Raw genomic sequence first — 26084 nt, forward strand, 5'->3', positions numbered from 1 at the left:
TCCCTTCAAGACCCTACTGAGAGCTCACCTCCTCCAGGAGGCCTTCCCAGACTGAGACCCCTCCTTCCTCTCCCCCTCTTCCCCCTCTCCATTACCCCCCACCTTACCTTCTTCCCTTCCCCACAACATCTGTATATATGTATATATATTTGTATGTATTTATTACTCTTTATTTATTTATTTTACTTGTACATATGTATTCTATTTATTTTATTCTGTTAATATGTTTTGTTTTGTTCTCTGTCTGCCCCTTCTAGACTATGAGCCCACTGTTGGGTAGGGACCGTCTCTATATATTGCCAACTTGTACTTCCCAAGCGCTTAGTACAGTGCTCTGCACACAGTAAGCACTCAGTAAATACGATTGAATGAATGAATGAATCCTGATGTGACTGATAATCTCCCCCTCATCCTATGCATGTAAATGTTTTGCTGTCTCATTTGCTACTGTGCGGGTGCCAGTTTCATTAATCTTCTTAAGGCCTCTTTCTTTGAAAGTCACCCCATTTGTAATTGCTTCATTATGCTTTAAAATATTACTTCTGTCCTCTTTGTTTGTGATGCACTCAACTTTTCAGTAGCTGTTCGAGTGTCCCATTGCCATCTACGTTCCTCAAATTTCCCCTCCTGCAGGCGGACCATTATTTCTTGTTAAGACTATCACACTGGAAAGCAACCCTTAGAAATAGCATGTCAGTCAGTCAATCATATTTATTGAGCACTTACTGTGGGCAGAATACTGTACTAAGCGCTTGGGAGAGTACACTATAACAATGTAACAGACACATTCCCTTCCTACAGTGATTTTATATACATATAAAATGTATATAATTTATTTATATTACAGATATATGAGTAAGTGCTATGGAGCGGGGAATGGAGATGAATAAAGGGAGCAAATCAGGGCAACACAGAAAGGGGTGGGAGAAGAGGAAAGGTGGGCTTCCTCAGGGACGGCCTCTTGGAGGAGATGTACCTTCAATAAAAATGTTCTGTATCTGGTCACCCAGATATACACGAGATTGAATTCTGTTAAGTGCTTAGTACAGTGCTCTGCACATACTAAGCGCTCAATAAATACCATCAGTGGTGATGATGATACTACAGTTTGTCTGTAGGCTTTTGTTGTAGTTTGAAGTTTAGTGCCCTTTTGGTGACATTGTGCCTGGCAGTTTTGTAAAGGCTATGGTCAATGCTGCCTTCAGGCGTTTGGTACCTTGAGGTAGGGAGAAAATTTACCCACTGTGTAATGCAGGGAATACCTGAACCTAGAACATTTTTCCAGGGATACCACTCCATATACTCCTTCCACCACCTCTTGCATTTCCGTCCCAGGTCTCTGTTTAATCAGATATCAGTTATGTCTGTTGTACATCCTGCCTCTGGCCTGGAATGCCTTCCCCTTCATATCTGACAGATAATTATTATCTCCACCTTCTAAGCCTTATTTGAAGGCATATCTCCTCCAAGAGGCCTTCCCTGACTAAGCCCTCATTTCCTCTTTTTCAACTTCCTTCTGCATCACCCTGATTTACACCCTTTCTTCACCTCTCCCTCAAACCCCACAGAACTTACACACATATCTGTAATTTATTTATATTAATGTGTGTTTCCCCCTCTAGACTGTGAACTCACTGTGGACAGGGAATGTATCTACCAACTCTGCGGTATTGCACTTAAGCGCTTGGTACTCTGCTCTGCACACATTAAGCACTCAGTACGATTGATGGATTCCTTTCTGGGGAGGGGTAAAGGGGAGAAGGGGTTGGGGGAGTAAGACAGCCTTTCAAATTTTCAAGCATCCACCATTCCTTCCAGTGGTGCGCCCCAAAGTGGCTGCTCCAGCTGAAGCCCATCCTGGATATCAGTCAATCAATGGTATTTATTAAGTGCTTACTGTGTGTAGAGCACTGTACTAAGCACTTGGGAGAGTACAATATAACAGTTGGTAGACATGCTTCCTGCCCACAAGGAGCTCGCAGTCTAGAGGAGGAACTTACAGTTGAGAGAATATATGACCTTCTTGAATCCACTTACTCCTTTTTGTTTCCTTGCATCACTGGATAAAGCAACTTCAGAAAGGGGACTGTGGGTTAGACCGAAAAATGAGTTAATCCTAAAGCCAAACAATTTATAAACATATCGAAGTCCTAAACTCCCACCTGCTTCATTCTTTCAACCACCCCTGTGAATAGAACAAACCTCTGGTTTACAATTTAGCCAAGAATTTGTCAATCAGTTCTTCTGCTTGTTCAGAGATGTCAGAACTAAATCCCTTCAGAGACACATTTAGAACATTCATTTCTTTTGCCGTACCACTGAGAGAGAAACTGTATTGGATCCTGTGAGTAGCCAAGCTTTTTCATTGTGCTTTTCTGGAGCAGAAGCTGTGAAACTCTAGACAAAAGTAAGGTTCAAACTGGAAAGGGATTTAAACAAAAACAGACGTGGAGCTAATTTCCCTGAGGTACTCCTCAAAATGAGCTGTAATCTTGTGTCAAGAGCTGTGTCTACTACTGACCTATGTCACTGATCTGTGATTAAGTTGAGCCCCTGGAGGTGATTATTATTATTATATATTATACTATATATAATATAGTATAATATATAATAATAATAATGAAGGCACTTATTAAGCGCTTACTATGTGCAAAGCACCGTTCTAAGCGTTGGGGAGGTTACAAGATGATCAGGTTGTCCCATGGGGGGGCTCACAGTCTTAATCCCCATTTTACAGATGAGATAACTGAGGCACAGAGAAGTTAAGTGACTTGCCCAAAGTCACATAGCTGACAGTTGGAGGAGCTGGGATTTGAACCCATGACCTCTGACTCAAAAGCCCGGGCTCTTTCCACTGAGTCAAGTTGCTTCTCTATAATAATATATATACTATATTGTTATAATACTATATTACACTATATTATATATATAATATAATAATAAAATATTACTTTGCCTGAGAATAAGAACGATTAGGCAAGTTTGGAAAATAACCTGCAAGCCATTTCTGAAGCCTTCAGTGCTACAGGTAAACGTCTCTATCTGAATTATTTTCACTCTTTCCCCCTCCGCCTTTCCTAACCAGATACTCTGTAGGGTAACTCAGTTGGTGCCATCAACTGTAGCATTCAAATAATTACAATCAAGTAAAGGAGTTTTAATTTTCTTTTTTGTCTTGGAGCCCATTCTCACCCTAGTACAGTACCCTCAGTAGATCAAGTCATTTCATTCTGGCTCTGTTTAGCAAGGCATTCCTTCCTCCTTTAATTGTGTTAATCCTCTTTAATGAATTTCAAAGTGTGGTTTTTGGGGTTTAAAATAGCTATGCCCTGTGTAATTTTTTTTACTGTTAAATTGGGGTCTGTCTGGTTCCCTTCCTCCTTTCTCCTTGAGCGAAATAAGGGGTAAAGAAGAATCATGAGTATTCAATTCCCAGAGTCCTCTTTGACTCCCCTGCTTGAATTGTTGTGTTTCTCTCCTTAGCCCTGGGATTTGCCACTCATAATAATAATAATGGCATTTATTAAGCGCTTACTATGTGCAAAGCACCGTTCTAAGCGCTGGGAAGGTTACAAGGTGATCAGGTTGTCCCACAGGGGGCTCACAGTCTTAATCCCCATTTTACAGATGAGGTCACTGAGGCACAGAGAAGTTGCCCAAAGTCACACAGCTGACAATTGGCGGAGCTGGGATTTGAACCCATAACCTCTGACTCCGAAGCCCGTGCTTTTTCCACTGAGCCACGCTGCTTCTCATGCCTGTCTGTTTTTTCTCAATGTGTATTTTCCAAGAGCACTGCATCAAAAGCCTGGGTAAGGGTCATCACATTATCTCAGCAAGTTGTACAGATGAGAAGCAGCATGGCTTAGTGGAAAGAGCAGTGGTCTGGGAATCAGAGGACCGGTGTCTAATTCTGGCTCCACTGTTTGTCTGCTGTGTGACCTTGGCCAAGTCACTTAACTTTTCTGTGCCTCAGTTACCTCGTCTGTAAGATGGGGATTGAAACTGTACGCCCTATGCGGGACAGGGACTGAGTCCAACCTGATCTTTTATCTACTCCAGCACTTAGTACAGTGCCTGGCACATAGTAAGGGATTAACAAATACTATAAAACAAAAAAAGATGTGGGTTAATCCCATTCCAAAATTGGGCAGAGCTGCCAAGGTAGATTTCTTGTGCCTCTTTTGCCTTGTGTAATTTATTTAATGCCTATTCTAAATCCCTTTTGTGCGTTGAGATAATGTTCACCTCTCTTCAAGATTGATCTGCCTTAGTTCACTGTTCTCCATCTTCTTTTCCTGGAATAAACCAACCGTCTTTTGTTAGTGATGTGTTTATTTTTTCAGCATTTCTAGGTTGCCATCTAGCCGCTGAATTTCTCTAATCACATCTTCTGTTAGTTCTCATACATCCCAAGTGTTCTGCCGCTGAATTTCTCTAATCACATCTTCTGTTAGTTCTCATACATCCCAAGTGTTCTGCCCTATATTGTTTTTTAGTGGTTAATATAGTTCAGCCATTCTCTCTAAATGAAAATCTAAGTGATCCTTTCTTCTCCTCTAGCTCTTCTTTCTTCTCTCAGAATCCATATTGACTGTTATTAATATTGTTAGGATCAGTGTAATCTGATATAGTAAAAGACATCAGCAATTACTATGTATTCTAATTACCAGTGCCTATTACAGTTTTCCCTGGAAAACATAGAATCATGGCGAGCAAATGATGATAATCTCCTTTTAGTCCTCTCTCAGTGAATTCTGCTAGTCCAGGCCAACACTTTGTAGCCGTCCCCCTTTTTCTGCAACAGAAATAGCAAAACAAAAATAAGTAGGAAAGGAAGACATTAAAGTAAAAAATAGAGGCTAACAAAAATAAAGTCTTTTTTCTGCATTTACCAAAAAACAGTTAATTATAATAACTTAATTGGCCTGAACTTCTCAGGCCATTTGAATTCCAGAAGGGCAAACCTCCAAAGGGATCGACAGTTGACTTTCTGATTTGGGAAAGATAGGGAGATCGCAAAACAATTATGAAAATGATGTCATTAAAGAAAGCACTGAAGTCTTAGGGGCTTGGGCAGCATGAAGTAAAAATGGCTCTGCTCCTGTTAGGGCAGAAAGCTGATGACTAGGAATTTTTAAATTTATTTTCCCTTCAGTTCTTATTTGATCAACTCAACCATATTGAGGTTCTGGTTACAGTGTCAGACATATGCACTTCTTAAAAAAACCTTAGTATTTAAGTACTTACTATATGCCAGATACTGTAACAGGTGCCGCGGTAGGTACAAGATAGGTTGGACACAGTCCATGTCCCAAGTGAGGCTCCCAAGTCTTAATTCCAATTTTTTCAGATGAGGTAACTGAGGCCCAGAGAAGTTAAGTGACTTGCCCAAGGTCACACAGCAGACAAATGACAGAACTGCAATTAGAACCCAGGTCCTCTGACTCCCAAGCTAGTGTTCTTTCCACTAGACAAGTGGAATAGGTTTTTAGATCTCTGGAGCATGTCTGAGGGAAAGGTGTAGGTTTTAAATGCGAAACTTAGTGGCTTGTCACTGATATTATAATAAAGGCTACATGGTACTGCCGCCTGCTGTCACTCACCTTCGGCATTCTTGCATAAGAGATTCTGTTGGAAAAGATTTTGCAGAAGGGATTAGGAAATATTGGGGCCAGACAAGGAAGAAAGAAGCAGACCAGTGACTAGCAAGGCTAGAAGAAACTGTAGTTCATCAGTGATATTCATTGAGTGCTTACTGTGTGGGGAGCACTGTACTGAGTGCTGGGGAGAGTACAATATAATACAGTTGGAAGACACATTCCCGTCCCATAAGGAATTTACAGTGTACAAGTGGCACCCGTACATAACACATTCAGCATCCATCCATGCCTGCCCCATATTGACAAAAAAAGACTACTTGCCAGACATTCAGATTGCTGCAGGGAGATATAAATTGTGAGTATAGAAGGATTCAGAGGAAAAGAAAGAAAACAAAACTCTGTGGTGAGGTTTCTGTTGTGAGGCAACTTCCCGTCATAACTGGTAGGCCAGTACTTTCCCCATCTTTAAAGCCTTTCTGAAATCACACTAGGTTTCAGGTCAGGGGATCATGTCTACCAACAGTGTTGTACTCTACCAGATGCTTAGTACTGTGCTGTTCACCTAGTAACCGCTCCATAAATACCAGTGATTGATGGATCAATCAGTGATCCTGAGAGGAGAAGCTGACTAAAAATTGGGAGTCAGTAGCTGAGATTAGTATTATATAGATAGATTTTCCAGCATACCCCGCTCCTCTCTAAAGCAGCTCCAGAGCCCACCCAGGCCAAAGACCTCCCGCCCCAGGCAGACTCTCCTCCCACCCTCCAGTCAAGTTGCCCCTGCTGCATTCATGCTCCCTGCCGCACTCATCCTCGGGCAGCCCACAGGCTTAGCCGAATCCCAGCAGGGGTCTCTGAGCTTGCTAAACCTAGGGGATATCACAGAGTCTGAACCTGAGCCTCGACTTCTCCATTCCACATCCCAGGGAGACCTCTCCCCTTCCTCAACATGGGGGAGAAGGGTTCCAAGCCTGGATCAAGAGAGGAACAGCTAGTTTTTAATTTTTTTAGCCAAAGCTTTATAAAGAGGTGAAAGCAGAAACAGCCCCAGATACTGCAAACATTACATTTGACAACACAAGGTGATAGCATTTTTGTGCACACACTGTGATCATACTCGGCTCTCCATCACCTTGCCCCCTCCTCACTCACCTCCCTTCTCTCCTTCTACAGCCCAGCCCGCACCCTCCTCTCCTCCGCCGCTAATCTCCTCACCGTACCTCATTCTCGCCTGTCCCGCCATCGACCCCCGGCCCACGTCATCCCCCGGGCCTGGAATGCCCTCCCTCTGCCCATCCGCCAAGCTAGCTCTCTTCCTCCCTTCAAGGCCCTGCTGAGAGCTCACCTCCTCCAGGAGGCCTTCCCAAACTGAGCCCCTTCCTTCCTCTCCCCCTCGTCCCCCTCTCCATCCCCCCATCTTACCTCTTTCCCTTCCCCACAGCACCTGTATATATGTATATATGTTTGTACATATTTATTACTCTATTTATTTATTTATTTATTTATTTTACTTGTACATATCTATTCTATTTCTTTTATTTTGTTAGTATGTTTGGTTTTGTTCTATGTCTCCCCCTTTTAGACTGTGAGTCCACTGTTGGGTAGGGACTGTCTCTATATGTTGCCAATTTGTACTTCCCAAGCACTTAGTACAGTGCTCTGCACATAGTAAGCGCTCAATAAATACGACTGATGATGATGATGATACTCTGTATCTCACTGACGTTTTCAGTCCCACATACCCTCCTAGACAGATGACTTTTACCATCAATGCTGCTTCTTTTAATGAGCACAAGTACTCATAGATATATTATTTTGGATACTCTATTTGTAAATATTTTTCTGTGCCTCTTCCATTAGAGTGTGAACTCCTTGTGGGTAAGAAACTTGTTCTTTCTGTGTTGCTTCTAGATTATTAAGCCCCCAAGGGACAGGAACCATGTCTAATTCCCACCTTGGTATTCTTCCCCAGCACTTGGTGCAGTGTTCTGCACACAGTAAGCACAGTCTCTCTCCCTTCTATGTCATCTATGTGCTTGGATCTGTAGCTTTTAAGCATTTGATATTCACCTTACCCTCAGTCCGACAGCATATATTTGCATATCCATAGTTTATTTTAATGTCTTTTCCCCTCTAAGCTGTGAGTCTTCTAGACTGTGAACCCGTTGTTGGGTAAGGATTGTCTCTGTTGCGGAATTGTACTTTCCAAGTGCTCAGTACAGTGCTGTGAACACAGTAAGCGCTTAACAAATTCATTCATTCAATCATATTTAATGAGCGCTTACTGTGTGCAGAGCACTGTACTAAGCGCTTAGTACAGTAATAAATGCGATTGAATGAATGAATGAATGAGCCCCTTGTGGCTGGAAATGTGTCTACCAACTGTGTGTATTGTACTCTTCCAAGTGATTAGTACAGTAGTCTGCACACAGTAAACACTCAATAAATACCACTGATTGATTGATTACTTTGTTTTGTATTCCCCAAGCTTATAGTACAGCATTACACCCAGGGAATACTCAATAAATGTTACTACTGCTATTACTATGCTGCTGCTGTTACTTCTCCTCCTCAGTCAGTAAATTGTATTTATCAAACACTTACTATGTGTAGAGCACTGTAAAGCACTTGGGAGAGTACAATACAACAATAAACAGACACATTCCCTGCCCACAATGAGCTTACAGTCTAGAGGGAGTATTGGTTAAGCACTTACTGTGTGCCAGGCACTGTACTAAACTCTGGGATAGATATAAATTAATTAGGTTGGACACAGTCCTTGCCCACATGGGACTCACACTCTTAATCCCCATTTTACAGATGAGATATCTGAGGCACAGAGAAGTGAAATGACCGGCCCAAGGTCACACAGCAGACAAATGGCAGAGCCGGGATTAGAACCCAGGTCCTTCTGGCTCCCAGGCCTGTGCTCTATCCTCTAGGCCATGCTGTTTCTCCTCTTAGTACTATTATTACTGCTGCTACTGCTGTTTTCATTATTCCTCTAGACTATGAGCTCATTGTGGGCAGGGATTGTCACTGTTTATTGTTGTATTGTTCTTTCCTAAGCTCTTAATACAGCGCTCCACACACAGTAAGCGCTTAATAAATAGGATTGAATGAATGAACCATTACTTCTACTATTGTGGCCCAGGTTTTATGACCTGAGTGTCCCTTCTGTTTTTGTGGTCCAAGGAGGAGGGGGTTTGCACAGGAGTTAGGGAGTGTCAGTTTGAGCCATCTCAGACCCTCTTCCCCTACGAGTTGAAGGCACACGACCCTTTCTTTGCTTTAAGAGGATTGATGCCCCAAGGCCACCAGCTGAAGCACTGGACGGGTCCGTGCTGTGTGTCCCTCCCCCAGCCTCCCCGCTCAGAGTGAATACGACTAAAGAAACGATTTGGCAGTTTTCAGTCTTTATTTTCAGAGAAGATAATTTGGGGAAAGTTTTTTGTTAACAGAATTAAAAGAGTAATAATAATAATAGTGGCATTTATTAAGCGCTTACTATGTGCAAAGCATTGTTGTAAGCACTGGGGAGATTACAAGGTGATTAGGTTGTCCCACAGGGGACTCACAGTCTTAATCCCCATTTTACAGTTGAGGTGAATGAGGCCCAGGGAAGTGACTTGCCCAAAGTCACACAGCTGACAACTGGCGGAATCAGGATTTGAACCCATGACCTCTGACTCCAAAGCCCGTGCTCTTTCCCCTGAGCCACGCTGCTTCTCAGTAGTGGTTTGTACTGGTTGGAAGAACACAAACTTCAAAATCCTTTTACTCTACCAGTTTAAGCAAAGTTGTTAAGACGTAAGTTTACCTATTAGCACTCCTTATGTCAGTTTCCTTAGCTACCAGACAAAAACAAACTCAACTCTGTATTTATAGATGTTGCAGAGGCAGAAGGACTCAGATTTTCACCAGTATCCTGACTTAACATTTTCTCATTTTTAAAAATCTGTAAGGATAATGTGATTTACAAAGAGAAAACTGTAAGGAGAAAACACATACACACACAGAAACTTTACGCCTTTAACAGAATAAAAATTCAACCTCACATCCAAAATACCCACTTAAATTTATAGCACACAGAATTGTTGTGCAAATGTCACAGGGTTTTTTAGTGAAGCACAGGACCACTACCCAGTTGTAACACTTCACTAGGTAGCTTTCTAAATGTCTGGCTCCTCAAAAGATATCTATGTTTATTTGTAAGGTTTAAAAGTAATGAATACCTGGGCTTCGTATCCTCCTTAGTCTGGCACTTCGGAGTGGATCAGGGTATCCGAAGACCTGATTGTGTGCACAGTTTCTAAGTAGAATTTGGGGGGGCATAAGTGAGAAGGCTCTTGTCACCACAGCTAGAAGTTATTGGAAGCTTCTACAGAATACGCACTCAGAATTTTCCTTCATGTATATATATATATGTGTGTACAGATTTATTACCCTATTTTACTTGTACATATTTACTATTTATTTTGTTAATGATGTGCATAGAGCTTTAATTCTATTTGTTCTGACGATTTTGACACCTGTCTACATGTTTTGTTTTGTTGCCTGTCTCCCCCTTCTAGACTGTGAGCCTGTTGTTGTGTAGGGACCATCTCTATATGATGCCGACTTGTACTTCCCAAGCGCTTAGTACAGTGCTCTGCACATAGTAAGAGCTCAATAAATACGATTGAATGAATGAATGTGGCTTAGATGTGTTACCAGTGGAAATGGCGGTTAACTGGCCCCTCGTTGGAACAGTTTTAATTTTCCAGATCATTTTTCAAAAAAAGCTCAATCAATCAGAAACCTCCAATGATTGCCCATGCATGTACACATCAAGTGCCTTTACCGTTGGCTTTACCTCGCTACCTAACCTACCTTAGCTTACATGCTCTGCTCACCTAATGCTTAACCTACTCACTGTACCTCGATCTTGTCTCTCTTGCTGCAGACCCCTTGCCTGCATCCTTAGTCTTGCCTGGAACTCCCCACTGCTTAATGTCTGACAGCAATGCTCTCTCCACTGGAAAACCATCCTAAAATCACATCTCCAAAAGACCTTCTCTGACAAAACCCTCATTTCCTGTGTTTGCCCTACCCTCTGTGTTGCTTGTGCACTTGGATTTGTAACTATTGAACACTTAATATTCACCCCATCTTCAGCCTCAAAGCACTTATGTCCATATCCTTATTCTCTCCCATTTCCCCAATGTGTAATTTATTTTAATGTCTGTCCTCCCTTCCGCCTCCCGACTCTAAGCTCCTTATGGGCAGGAATTGTTTCTACCGAACTCTATTGTATTAATTCTCAATCAATCAATCAATCATATTTATTGAGTGCATACTGTGTGCAGAGCACTGTACTAAACACCAGGGAGAGTACAGTAACAGAGTTGATAGACATGTTCCCTGCCCACAGTGAGCTTGCAGTCTAGAGTACCAATCACTTAGTACAGTGCTCTGTCTACAATAAATGGTCAGTAAATACCACTGATTGATTTGATTGATTGGAATCCCATTTGTGATTTATACTTCTCCATTAACACAGTCCATATAAATCTGATTAGGACTAGCAGCTAATAGATACTCTTTACACTGCCCACTGTATCATTCATTCAGTCATATTTATTGAGTGCTTACTGTGTGCAGAGCACTGTACTAACCGTCAAGTAGTCATTGATTTTTTAGTTTTAGGATAGTTTTAGTTTAGGTTTTAGTTTTTTAGTTTTAGGATAATTTCACCCCATCCCTTTAACCATTTTCTACAAGTTCTTTAGTAGAGTGGTCATTGTCTCAACTAAATAGCCTTCTCTGCTTCTCTTCCCTTTTCACTCAATCCATCAATCAATATGTGGTATTTATTGAATGCTTATTTGAGAATGTCCAAGAAGAAAATTTGGTAGGCAAGATCCTTGCCCACAAAGACCTTACTGTCTACAGAAGCTTACAGGCTTCTTTCCCTACTCTCTTTCCATCAGTTCTTAGTGATCTAAAAAGATCGCTTGGACTTTACCTTTATTTAGATGGATGGAAGCATAGACCATGCATACACTCAGATTTGGTGTGTAGGTAGATTAGGGCTACTGGACACCCAGCATCAGTAATAGTAGTTGTGGTAGTAGTAATTATGGTATTTGTTAAAGTGCTTACTGTGTGTCAAGCACTTTATTAAGCACTGGGATAGATTCAAGATAATCAGTCCCACATGGAGCTTTACAGTCTAAGTAGGAAGGAGACCAGTATTGAATCCCCATTTTGCAGATGAGGGAACTGAGGTACAGAGGAGTTAAGTGACTTCCCTAAGGTCACACAGCAGACAAGTGTCAGAGGCAGAATTAGAACCCAGGTCTTCTGACTCCCAGGCCTAGACTTTTTTCACTAGGCCACGCTGCTTCTCAGTAGTAGCAGTTGTAATAGTAGTATACAGTATATAATAATAATGATGATGATGATGGCATTTGTTAAGTGCTTACTATGTGCAAAGCACTGTTCTAAGAGCTGGGGGGGATACAAGGTGATCAGGTTGTCCCCCGTGGGGCTCACAATCTTAATCCCCATTTTACAGATGAGGTAACAGAGGCCCAGAGACGTGAAGTGACTTGCTCAAAGTCACACAGCTGACAGTGGAAGAGACAGGATTAGAAACCATGACCTCTGGCTCCCAAGCCCGTGCTCTTTCCACTAAGCCATGCTGCATCCCAGTATATAGTATAATAAAGTAGTAGTTATTCGGCATCTACTGAATGCAATGCACAGTACCAAGCACTTGGGAAGTACAAATAAAAATGACACATTCCATGCCCTCAGGAGCTTAGGCTCCACTATACAATGAGAAAAGTTCTTTGCAAAAAGAGCAAGGTGTAGCTAACTTTCTCTTTCCTCCCCCATGTCCTCTTCCCATCTTAATTGTTACACAATTTAAACTAGATAGTTTGGAATTGGAAATAGATTAAAGGCTTAAAATAACCCCAATTGGCATGAACACTTGTTGGGAGCGTTTGGTACAGGAAAGGCTTTAATGGTAAAGGTAGTACCCTCTATCATTCATTTTCTCATTTTGAACCAAAGCCATCTTTTCCATCTTTGCTTTCTTTCAGGCACCTTAAAGATGCAATGGCCTGAAATCCTGTAACATTTATTCTGATTTTTCCTAAAGTGCAGGGTAAATCATGTGCCTACTGAGATGGTGGTTTTCTCACTAGTCTGATAAAAGAACCTAGTGGAATCACTCATTCTCCACACTCATTGATCGAAAACAGGTCTATTAGGGGTGTACTTCTCTTTCTCTCCCCTCTGCCAGTGATTCATCCTCCTCTCTGTGAATCACTAACCTTTCCCTCTTCACGTCCTTCTTCATTCCTTCTCTGTCTCTCCCCTTCTCTCCTCTCATTTTCTTGCCATCTACTCACCATCTCTGTCCTTTGTTCTCATTCTCTATTTTTCACCACTCTCCCCACCTTCAAAACCCTCCTAAAATCACATCTTCTTCAAGATGCCTTCCCAGACTGTCTATTATTTCTCCTCATCATAAATGTTATTTATTGAGTGCTTACTATGTGCAGGGCACAGTACTAAGCGCTTGGGAGAGTACAGTACAACAGAGATGGTAGGCACATTCCCTGCCCGCAGTGAGAGTTTAGAGGGGGAGAAAGACATTAATATAGATAAATAATCTAGAGTATGTAATTAATCGATATGTACATAAGTGCTATGGGATTGAGGGTGGGGCAAATATCAAATGCCCAAATGGATAGATGATGCACAAGAGAGAGGAAGGCAGGGAAAAGATGGCTTAATCTGGGAAGGCCTCTTGGAGGAGATTCATTCATTCATTCATGCAGTCAATCGTATTTATTGAATGCTTACTGTGTGTAGAGCACTGTACTAAGCGCTTGGGAAGTTCAAATCGGCAACATATAAAGATGGACCCTACCCAACAACGGGCTCACAGTCTAGAAGCGAGAGACAGACAACAAAACAAAACAAGGAGATGGGTGTCAATACCATCAGAATAAATAGAGTTATAACTATGTAACACATCATTAGTAAAATAGAATAATAAATATGTACAAATATACACAAGTGCTGTGGGGAGGGGAAGGGGGGAGGGCGGGGGGGGCAGTGGGGAGGGGAGGAGGGGAAGAAAAGGGGAGGCTCAGTCTGGGAAGGCCTCCTGGAGGAGGTAAGCTCTCAGTAGGGCTTTGAAGGGAAGAAGAGAGCTAGTTTGGTGGATGTGTGGAGGGAGGGCATTCCAGGCCGGAGGCAGGATGTGGGTCAGGGGTCGATGGCGGGACAGGCAAGAACGAGGCCCATTGAGGAGGTTAGCGGCAGGGGAGGGGAGGGTGCGGGGTGAGTTGTAGAAGGAGGAAAGAGAGGTGAGGTAGGAGGGGGCGAGGTGATGGAGAGCTTTCAAGCTGAGAGTGAGGGGTTTTTGCTTGATTCAGAAGTTGATAGGCAACCACTGGAGATTTTTGAGGAGGGGAATGACATGCCCAGAGTGCCTCTACAGAAAGACAATCTTTTTTGAGAAGATTGTCCTCAGTATGGCTAATCTGCTTTATTCCATATCTGCCCTCTCCTCTGCATTGACTAGGAACTTGGCTATTTCTTAAGCACTTTGATACTCAATCCAGATCCACAGTACTTATGTAAATATTCTTATAACTTACTATCTCCCCTACACCTAATATATTTTAATGTTTGCCTCCCCGTATAGAGTGTAAGCTCCTGTGGGCAGGGATTGCATTTACCAACTCTGTTGTATTGTACTCTCCCAAGTGCTTAGTACAGTGCTTCTGCACACAGCAAGCGCTCAATAAATATGATTGAATGAATGAATTCAATGAATTGAATTGAATGAATGATTGAATGAATGATGTGATAGCAGCAGTTGATCTCTAATTGGCCTTTTCATCTCTACATCAAATAAAAATTCCTTTCCATGGGCTTTAAGGCACTCAGTCAGCTCTTCCCCCCTAACTTACCTCACTCATCTTCTTCTGTACAACCCAGCCCATACACTTCACTCCTCTAACGCCAACCTACTCACTGTACCTAAACCTCATCTCTCTCGTGGCCAACCCCTTGCCGACATCCTCCCTCTGTCCAGGAACTCCCTTCCCCTTTCATATCTGACGGTCCACCACTCTCCCCACCTTCAGAAGCCCCCCAAAATCATATCTCCTCCAAAAGGCCTTTCCTGATTAAGCCTTCACTTTCCCTTTTTGCCCTCCATGCTGTGTCACCTTTTTATTGTTTAATGGTATTTGTTAGGCACATATTATGTGCCAAGCACTATACTAAGCGCTGGGGTAGATACAGGATAGTCAGGTTGGACACAGTCCATGTCCCACAGGAGGCTCACAGAATTAATCCCCATTTTACAGATGAGGTAACTGAGGCACAGAAGTCAAGTGGTCTGCTCAAGGTCAAACAGCAGACAAGTGGCAGAGCCAGAGGCAGTTCCTTCTGACTCTCAGGCCCGTGCCCTATCCACTAGGCCATGCTGCTTCTCAAGTTTACCTGTGCACTTGGGCCTAGACCCCTTAAGTACTTTAATTTACACTCCACCCTCAGTCCCTCAGCACTTATGAACATATCCATCTGTAATTTATTTTAATGTCTGTGTCTCCCTCTAGTCTGTAAGTTCCTTGCAGGCAGGAATTTTAACTACTTACTCTATTATTATTGTATTCTCCCAAGTGATTAGTCCAGTACTCTGTGCCTGGTAGATGTTCAGTAAGTACCACTGTTTGATTGATTTTCAGACCCTCTTAGTGATTTTCAGGCCCTATGAATAGCAAGAACCCTTCCCTCCTTGTACAGCCCAGCCTGCACCCTCCGCTTCTCTGCCGTCAACCTCCTCACTGGGCCTCGTTCTCGCTTGTTCAGCCGTTGACCCCCGGCCCATGTCCTTCCCCCGGCGTGGAATGCCCTCCCTCCACACATCTGCCAAGCTAGCTCTCTTCCTCCCTTCAAAGCCCTAGTGAGAGCTCACCTCCTCCAGGAGGCCTTCCCAGACTGAGTCCCCTTTTTCCTTTCCTCTTCCCCATCCCCCACAGTCCTACCTCCTTCCCCTCCTCACAGCACTTGTATATATTTGTACAGATTTATTACTCTATTTATTTTACTTGTACATATTTACTATTCTATTTATTTTGTTAATGATGTGCATATAGCTATAATTCTATTTGTTCTGACAATTTTGACACCTGTCTACATGTTTTGTTGTCTGTCTCCTCCCTCTAGACTGTGAGCCCGTTGTTGGGTAAGGACCGTCTCTATATATTGCCGACTTGTACTTCTCAAGCGTTTAGTACAGTGCTCTGCACACAGTAAGCGCTCAATAAATACGATTGAATGAATGAATGAATGAATGAAGGGCTTGCAAACTCCCAAGCTTCCAATTCCCAGGCAATCACTTTACTATATGTTCCTTCTATCCACATTTTGTGGCATAAATAATGAAATAACTCTTTTTAAAAGTCCTTTAGTCACCTTTCGTAGCCAAAGATCATAATATAAGTAGTTACTTGGTATTATTATTTTTATATTATGTATCTTGCCTCTTATCATAAGAAATGTGTATTATTTCCAAGTTCTGTTTAGTTCTAACATACTTTCGTATTTAAAATGTTGTGATCTTTGAGTTTGCTGATATAGAATGATTTCAGAAGTGTGATGTCTAGTTTGAATCTGTAAATTGTTTTAGGTTACCCTCTTCATGCCCCGGAAGCCTACTTCCCATACTTCAGGAAGCATAATGTGACCTCCGTCATCAGGCTGAACAAAAAGATTTATGAAGCTAAGCGTTTCACAGATGCCGGTTTCGAACACCATGACTTGTTCTTCGTAGATGGCAGCACACCGAGTGATAATATAGTGAGGAGGTTCTTGAATATATGTGAAAATACAGAAGGAGCAATTGCTGTCCACTGCAAAGGTTGGTATAATTTCCATAGAGTGACTCATTCCACAGTGTGACAAGTGCAAAAGAATACATCCAGTCAGCAAAATGAGAAGTAAAAACACCCGTGAATGTGCAATTCCTCTATCAGCACAGCGTTCTGCCCACACAGGGGCTTGATAAATATTGGATGATGAACTAATGTCCCCGCCCCATGCTTAGATTCAATCTCTCATCCTATCCCAACTGGATTACTGCATCAGCCTCCTCTCTGATCTCCCATCCTCCTGTCTCTCCCCACTTCAGTCTATACTTCACACTGCTGCCCGGATCATCTTTGTGCAGAAACACTCTGGGCATGTTACTCCCCTCCTCAAAAATCTCCAGTGGCTACCAGTCAACCTACGCATCAGGCAAAAACTCCTTACTCTTGGCTTCAAGGCTCTCCATCACCTCGCCCCCTCCTACCTCACCTCCCTTCTTTCCTTCTCCAGCCCAGCCCGCACCCTCCACTCCTCTGCCGCTAACCTCCTCACTGGATCTTGTTCTCGCCTGTCCTGCCGTTGGCGCCTGGTCTACGTCCTTCCCGTGGCCTGGGATGCCCTCCCTCCACACATCCGCTGAACTATCTCTCATCCTCCCTTCAAAGCCCTACTGAGAGCTCACCTCCTCCAAGAGACCTTCCCAGACTGAGCTCCTTTTTTCCTCTCCCCCTCCTCACCGCCCTGCCCTACCTCCTTCCCCTCCCCACATCACCTGTATATATGTTTGTACAGTTTTATTACTGTATTTATTTTACTTGTACATATTTACTATTCTATTTATTTTGTTAATGATGTGCATCTAGCTTTAGTTCTGTTTATTGTTGACTTGACACCTGTCCACATGTTTTGTTTTGTTGTCTGTCTCCCCCTTTTAGACTGTGATCCCATTGTTGGGTAGGGACCATCTCTATATGTTGCCAACTTGTACTTCCCAAGCGCTTAGTACAGTGCTCTGCACACAGTAAGCGCTCAATAAATATGATTGAATGAATAAATATGAGTTGATTAAGTTGTATCTACCCCTGTGCTTAGAGCAGTGATTGACAATTAGTGCTTAACTAATAAAATCATAGTGATAATAATAGTAAAAATAATAATGATGATATTGATAATATGAATGGATGACTAGAAAGGGCTACCGTGGACAGAGGTAAAGGGAAAGCATTGCCTAAGGGACAGTTTGTTAGGTGAGATGGGTGCAGCCCTTTAATAATAACAATAACAGTAATAATAATAAATAATGATAGTGGTTTTAAGTGTTTACCTGTGCCAAGCACTAGGGTAGATAAAATATAGTCAGATCATTTAGCTCATGCATTTAAATCTGTACCCTCTAAGCATTTGATAGTCACCCCTCAGCCCCACAGCACGTACGTACATATCTGCAATTTATTCTTATTAATGTCCATCTCCTCCTCTAGATCGTAAGCTCTTTGTGGACAGAAAACATGTTTACCAACACTGTTGAATTGTACTTTCCCAAGTGCTTAGCACGTGCTCTGCACACAGTAAGCTGTCAGTAAATACCAATCCATCATGCACTGAATGTTTTTGTTGATAAATGATCTATGCAGCAGAATGAAGTATAGATTGGAGTGGGGAGAGACAGAAGGCCAGGAGGACAATGAGGAGGCAAATAATAATGATGGTATTTGTTAAGTGCTTACTATGTGCCAAGCACTGTTCTAAGCACTGGGGGGGGATACAAGGTAATCAGGTTGTCCCACGTGGGGCTCGCAGTCTTAATCCCCATTTTACAGATGAGGCAGCTAAAGCACAGAGAAGTTAAATGACTTGCCCAAAGTCACACAGCTGCAGTGTGGGATAGGATAAGTGTTTGGATCAGCATGGAAGCAGTTTGGATGGAGATGAAAGGGCAGCTTTTATCAATGTTGTAAAGTAGTCCTGACAGGATTTGGTGACATTGAATATGTGGGTAGAATGAGAGAGAACAATCAAAGACAACACCCAGGTTATGGGCTTGTGAGATAGGGAGGGTAGTGGTGTTGTCTACAGTGATTGGAAAAGGCAGTGGGAGGACAGACCATTGACTGAGCTCAGACACAGTGCCTGTGTCTTATCTACTAGAGGCCATTCCCAGAATCTGCGTAGGGCAGTTTCCACAAACTGCTGCTGCCTCTACCGGAGGTGCCAAATTTTCACTGTTCTTGCTGGGATTATGAGGGGGCAGGGATTTTTGTAGGGGATGAGCCTGGGAGAGGACAGGCATCAAACAATGTATAGGCTGGAAGGCTACCATTACCCATCAATCAATGGTATTTTTTGAGCACGTATTGTGTACAGAGCAGTTTACCAAGTACGTGCCAAGGACTGTACCAAGTGCATCAAGCACTGTGTTTAGCTTAGCAACATACTAAGCGCTGGTCCGATGTTAAGTCTTTCCAGCCCTGATTAGAAACTGGAATCAACCTACGCATCAGGCAGAAACTCCTCACCCTGGGCTTCAAGGCTCTCCATCACCTCGCCCCCTCCTCACTCACCTCCCTTCTCTCCTTCTACAGCCCAGCCCGCACCCTCCGCTCCTCTGCCGCTTATCTCCTCACCGTGCCTCGTTCTCACCTGTCCCGCCATCGACCCCCGGCCCACATCATCCCCTTGGCCTGGAATGCCCTCCCTCCCCACATCTTCCAAGCTAGCTCTCTTCCTCCCTTCAAGGCCCTACTGAGAGCTCACCTCCTCCAGGAGGCCTTCCCAGACTGAGCCCCCTCCTTCCTCTCCCCCTCTTCCCCCTTTCCATCCCCCCACCTTACCTCCTTCCCTTCCCCACAGCACCTGTATATATGTTTGTACGTATTTATTACTCTATTTATTTTACTTGTACATATCTATTCTATTTATTTTATTTTGTTAATATGTTTTGTTTTGTTCTCTGTCTCCCCCTTCTAGACTGTGAGCCCACTGTTGGGTAGGGACCGTCTCTATATGTTGCCAACTTGTACTTCCCAAGCGCTTAGTACAGTGCTCTGCACACAGTAAGCGCTCAATAAATATGATTGATTGATTGATTGGAATGAGCAAGTCTGGAAGTCCAGCTGAAGGAGCTGTGGAGGGGACCCCTTTGGCCTTTGGGGTTTGTGTTGCTTTGTGTGCTGGGCGCTTTTGGAGGAAAACTATTTTCAATTCACCCCTGCCTACAGTTTCTCTTCAATCAGTCGGTCAATCGATCAATCACTTGTAATAGTAACAATAATAATAATGATAATTACGGTATTTGTTAAGCGCTTACTATATGCCAAGCACTGTTCTAAACACTGGGATAAATGCAAGGTAGTCAGGTTGTCCCACGTGAGGCTCACAGTCTTAATCCCCATTTTATGCTCTTTCCACTGAACTCAACATGTCCATGTCTCTATATGTTGCCAACTTGTACTTCCCAAGTGCTTAGTACAGTGCTCTGCACACAGTAAGTGCTCAATAAATACGATTGATTGAACCACGCTGCTATTGAGCTCCCACTGTGTGCAGAGGACTGTACCAAGCACTCGAGAGAGTTCAGTGTAACAGTATAACAGAGTTGGTAGAAATGCCCCCTGCCCATAATGAGCTTAATCTAGAGGGGGAGGCAGACATTAATCAAACTAAATAAATTATGGATATGTACGTAAGCGCTGAGGGACTGAGGGAGGGGTGAAAAGAGGGAGCAAATCTAAGTGCGAGGGTGATGCAGGGGGAGTGGGAGAAGAGGAAATGAGGGCTTAGTCAGGGAAGGCCTCTAGGAGCAAATGGGCCTTCAATAAGGCTTTGAAGGTGGGGAGAGTGATTGTCTGTCAGATTCACCAATTAATAATAATAATAATAATGATGATGATGGTATTTGTTAAGCACTTACTATGTGCAAAGCACTGTTCTAAGCACTGGGGAGGTTACAAGGTGATCAGGTTGTCCCGGGGTGGGGCCTCACAGTTCTAATCCCCATTTTACAGATGAGGTAACTGAAGCACAGAGAAGTTAAGTGACTTGCCCAAAGTCACACAGCTGACAGTTGGCGGAGCTGGGATTTGAACCCATGACCTCTGACTCCAAAGCCCTGGCTCTTTCCACTGAGCCCTGCTGCTTCTCCCAATTGTCAGCTGTGTGACCTTGGGCAAGTCACTTAACTTCTCTGTGCCTCAGTTACCTCATCTGTAAAATGGGGATGAAGAATGTGAGCCCCACGTGGGACAACCTGATCACATTGTATGCTCCCCAGCGCTTAGAACAGTGCTTTGCACATAGTAAGTGCTTAACAAATGCCATTATTATTATTATTATTATTATTATTATTATTATTATTATTATTACTACGCGCTTGCTAGTCTCTTGCTTGCTCTTCCCTTTGTGTGAAGTTGTAAAATAATGGCACTTGGTGGTGCTGTTCTCACACATCACTCTGATGGAAGCAGTTTCTTTAGTCCCTTATGGAAATGGGCTGGTAGGTGTAGGGGATTAGACAGCTCTTTTCAAGCATCTAAAACCGCTGTTGCTGATTCCTTCAGATGAGCACGGCCTGCATGCCGATAAAACTTTAAATACTATTTTGCAAGCTCTTTTTTTCTATGTTTAATAATGGCGTAGGCAGAGGTACTTTGATGAACATGTGAGCTGCTAACAGGATTTGCGCTTTGCCAGAGCCCTGGAAAGATCGAAATGTTCAGCTCCACAGGTTAGATGAGGGCATTTTATATCAGTTTGGTTGCCGAGTGTCACAGTCCTTCCTCTCGGAACACGGCCCTGATGAAAAATCTCAGGGATCCCGTGCGGTGGTTTTCCTGTGTAGTCCATGTCTTGGCCCTTTCATTTCTGCCTAAGGCTTGGATGGCCAGATCAGGGAGAGCCTGGGGATTGTGCGGCAAAGCTGCGCTTATTCTCTGGCCCAGCACGGTAATCCGTATCCCTGATAAAATGCAGGAAAAGAAAAATCCAGAGGGAGGCACTTCTAATAAATGTACAGCCACGAAGGAAACGGAAATTACTTTTCCGGCTGGTTAACTGTGAATTACGCAAGGCTGTTCCATCATAGGAAGAAATGCTGGGCAGAACAGCATTTGAAGCTTCCCTGCAATTTTGCTTGACTGGTGAGGTTTTTCATGGCTGCAGAATCCCGCTAGGGAAGAATGTGCACTGTGAGCCCGCTGTTGAGTAGGGACTGTCTCTATATGTTGCCAACTTGTACTTCCCAAGCGCTTAGTACAGTGCTCTGCACACAGTAAGCGCTCAATAAATACGATTGAATGAATTCCTAGCATGCTCAGATTTAATACATTATGGTCCCTGAAATGGGAGTTTAAATTGGGGGCTTTTCAGACAATGTATTTATATTCCCAAACTTGAACTGTAAGTTATGGAGTTGACAAGCCGGTTTAAAACTAGTAGGAAGGCCACATTTTCCCTACCATCTTTTAGGCTGTCTTCTAGACTGTAAGCTCATTGTGGGCAAAAGAATGTGTCTGTTGTGTTGTTGTATTGTACTCTCCCAAGCACTTACTACAGTGCTCTGCATGCACTAAGTGCTCAATAAGTAGGATTGTAAGCCTGTTGTGTGCAGGAAACATGTCTGCCAACTCTGTTGTACTCTCTCAAGTGCTTAGTACAGTGCTCTGCATATAATAAGCATTCAGTAAATACCATTGATTGATTGAAACTACAACTGTTATGTACAACTACTTGTAACTTCTGGGTTTTTTGTGTTTTTTTAAATTACAGCTCCATCACTTTGAGTGCAATATACTCATACAGGATGGACCCTATTAATAATTTGGCATCTGCTGTAATTGAGTCAGTTTAGTTTTCTGAGAATTCAAGCAGTACACACTAAGTGAAATGAAAGTAAGAGAGGAGAGCAAATGGATATTAAAGGAAAAATTTGGGAGCTACTGGAAAATGGATGAAAATATCATTTTTTCCACAGATACCTTTTAGTGTTGGAAGGCAAATGCATAAGTAAAATTTATAGGTAGAATTAATTGTAGCTCATCTTGGTTTTCCTAGGAAAGTGCTGTGAATATTCAGAGCTACTGCAAGCAAAATAATGAAAAGTGATGATTACAAAATAGTAAAATCAATCAGTAATGGTATGAATTGCTTACTTTATGCCAAACGTACTTGGTGCTAGAGTAGGTACCAGTCCCCCTCCTCCCCCTCCCCATCCCACCCCACCTTACCTCCTTCCCCTCCCCACAGCACCTGTATATATGTGTATATGTTTGTACGTATTTATTACTCTATTTATTTTATTTGTACATATTTATTGTTTATTTCATTTTGTTAATATGTTTTGTTTTTTGTCTGTCTCCCCCTTCTAGACTGTAAGCCCACTGTTGGGTAGGGACTGTCTCTATATGTTGCCAACTTGTATTTCCCAAGAGCTTAGTACAGTGCTCTGCACACAGTAAGCGCTCAATAAATACGATTGAATGAATGAATGAATTGGACACAGCCCCTGTCCCACTGACAGGAGCCTAAGAGGGAGAGAGAAATATTTTATCACCATTTTACAAATGAGAAAACTGAGGCACAGAGAGGTTAAGTGACTTGATCAAAGTCACACAGTAGGCAAATAAGTGGTCGCACGCAGTCAATCAATCAGTGATATTTATTGAGCTCTCACTGTGTGCAGAGCATTCTATGATGTGCCTGGGAGCGTACAATACATTTGCTAGGGACAATTCCTCCTCTTAAAGAGCTTACAGTCTAGCAAGGGAGGTGAAATTAAAAGAAATTACAGGAAAGGGAATGAGAACCCAGCTCTCTTCCTTTAGGCCATGCTGCCCTCCTATAATCCAAGGATTTCCAAACATAAATAGGTGGAACAGTAGTAATATTAGTATTTATTTAATGCCCACTGGTTGCAGTGCACAGTACTAAGTACATGGGGAGTCCAAAATAAGCAAGTGACACATTCCCTGCCCACGAGGACCTTATACTTGAATGGGGGAGACAGCTATAAAAGTATTTACATATAGAGTAATCAAAATAAACAATTGAATGTACAGTTGAATAAGTATATATGCATGTGTTCCTTGGCTGAGTATCAGTATGTTAAACAGTAACCATTGAAATTGATGTGAACAGGATGAAGATTTTATAATATCTCCTGATTTGCTACTACGAACAGAAAGCTCTTTTGTCCAGGCAACCTGCGTTATTTGTGCTTAACACTTTAAGCGTGGGAAATAAAGGATAGGAAGTCTTTTAGTTGGAATGCCTTAACAATTTTATAGGAAGTTGGTGAAATTTTTTTGTTCCTTCAACTGTTATAAAAACTCCTCAACTTCAGTACTGAGAACAATCTTTTTTTAGAATTAAATTGCAGATGGTATAAAAAGTTACCAGTTTTTTAAAAGGATATAATAGATAGCATTTCAGGGAAATGGGCTACATCTCTGCATCTTTTCATCCATTATTACCAAGAGCAAATTAACCGTGAAAGTACCAGAAAGGAAAGGAAAGAGGTGATTGGGTGAGTCCCTTGCCATGGATGTTGGAGAGGCTTCTGAAACTCATTGGTCCCTGTGGCATTTGTTCCCAAATGCTGCTCTGTGTTCTCCTGGATACGAATGATGCATAGCCTAATGGAAGGAGCATGGGCGTGGTAATCTGGGTTCTAATCCCGGCTCTGCCACTTGTCCGGTGTGTGACCATGGGAAGTCACCTAATTTCCCTTTGCTGCAGTTACCTCATTTGTAAAATGGGGATTAGAATTTTTTAAAAAATTTAAATGATGATTGCAAGCACTTACTATGTGTACACCATACTAAGCACTGGGATGGATACAAGCAAATCGAGTTGGACACAGTCCCTGTCTCATGTGGGGCTCACAGTCTCAATCCCCATTTTACGGATGAGGCAACTGAGGCCCAGAAAAGTGAAGTGACACTTTACAAGGTCACACAGCAGACAAGTGGCAGAGCCGGGATTAGAACCAGGACCCGTGCTCTATCCGTTACACCGTGCTGTTTCAGACTGTGGGCCCCGTGTGGAACATGGACTATGTCTAACCTGATTATCTTGTGTCTACCCCAGTGCTTAGTACAGTGTCTGGCACAGAGTAACCACAACAAATACCATTTAAAACAAAACAAGAAAAAAAAACATGTCTGAACTTGAACGGATTTTACAGGAACCTCAGGGCTCTTAGGAAGCTGTTGGGCACTGAAGCATAGGTATTGCCCTCACTCTTTCCAGTTAGAGGAATAGCTTCTGGAGGGGTGGACAAATGCTAGAGATCTAGACTGGAAGCTCACTGTGGGCAGGGAATATGTCTGTTATATTATTGTCTTGTACTCTCCCAATGCTTAGTACAGCACTCTGCACACACTAAACACTCAATAAATACTACTGATTGATTGATTGAGCAAGATCTGAGTTTAAAAGTTTGTTGCTAAGAACATTTCCTCTTTGTTGACTAGTGGCTGCTCTTCTAGAGGCAGGTCTGCTGAATAGGGCCAGGTTCACCTGACAGAAAAAGGCATATACGTCGTGGAGAAGAGACTGGTGAGGGTGTTAGAGCGTTTGAACTAGTTAGGTTGGGAATAAAGCCAGAGTTGCTTCACATGTGAACGGGAGTCAAAGTTTTAGCGGAGTTGAAATGTGGTGGGATGACTCTCAGGATTGCAACACAAGAGTCAGAAAGTCGGAAACAGTTCAAGGCAGATAGGCCAGGGGAAGGGGAGGAGATGCACTGTTATATGCTATCTGGACCTTTGTTCCCAAATCCAGGTAGTTGGGGAAGAATGGCAAGTTGAAAAGTCTCTGGCATGGGTTAAAAAGGGAAGGAAATCAAGACCTCCTTCTAGGAGTTTATCTTAGGTGTTGTATTGAGGAGATTGTGATGGCCTTTCTAAGTGTTTTCAAGGCATAAAAATGGTTGGCTATTCATTCAATCGTATTTATTGAGCGCTTACTATGTGCAGAGCACTGTACTAAGCGCTTGGCTACTGGTAATATGGTCTAGAAAAGCACAAGGCGGGGAATTGGGGTTTATGAGTTCTAATCCTGGCTCCTCCACTTGCCTGCTGAGTGACTTTGGGCAAGTTACTTAACCTCTCTGTGCTTCAGTTTTCTCATCTGTAAAATGGGGATGAAATACCTGTTCTTTCTCCCCATTTTAACTGTGAGCTGCAAGTGGGACAGGGACTGCAACCAATCTGCTTATTTTGTATCTATCCCAGTGTTTAGTACAGTGCTTGGCATGGAATAAGTGCTTAAGAAATGCAATTATTATTTGTAATAAGAATGTTAATAATAACTTAACTCAGCCCTCTGCTACCAGGTGCATACTCTGCTGAGTTGGTTTTTCTGTTTAATAAATTCCTAAAACTAAGAGGGAGCTCTCTGATTCTGTGGTCCGTAACTTAGACTACATCTATATTTAGATTTCTTTTCAGTCAAAAAAAAAAAAACATGCCATATACATGATATGCACAAGATTCCATTGTATTTCTCTTGAAACATAAAAATATGTATCTGACCTGAGACAAGCATAAATAATCAGAGGCAAAAAATGATTTGTTGGTGTGAGAACACATTCTTATTCCA

At 42.6% G+C, this 26084-nt stretch overlaps 1 protein-coding gene across 4 annotated transcripts in view; it reads left to right on the plus strand.

The window, feature by feature from the left end:
• CDC14A (cell division cycle 14A) overlaps positions 1-26084 on the plus strand; it is a 212210-nt gene that overhangs the window by 125531 nt on the left and 60595 nt on the right. For all 4 annotated transcript variants that reach the window (XM_038745362.1, XM_038745360.1, XM_038745358.1 and 1 more), the window contains exon 9: positions 16309-16539. In XM_038745362.1, coding sequence (XP_038601290.1) covers positions 16309-16539 — 231 coding nt within the window. The remainder of the gene's footprint in view (positions 1-16308; positions 16540-26084) is intronic.

Source organism: Tachyglossus aculeatus, chromosome 4 (assembly GCF_015852505.1).
Source record: "Tachyglossus aculeatus isolate mTacAcu1 chromosome 4, mTacAcu1.pri, whole genome shotgun sequence".
In the NCBI taxonomy this organism is placed as follows: domain Eukaryota; kingdom Metazoa; phylum Chordata; class Mammalia; order Monotremata; family Tachyglossidae; genus Tachyglossus; species Tachyglossus aculeatus.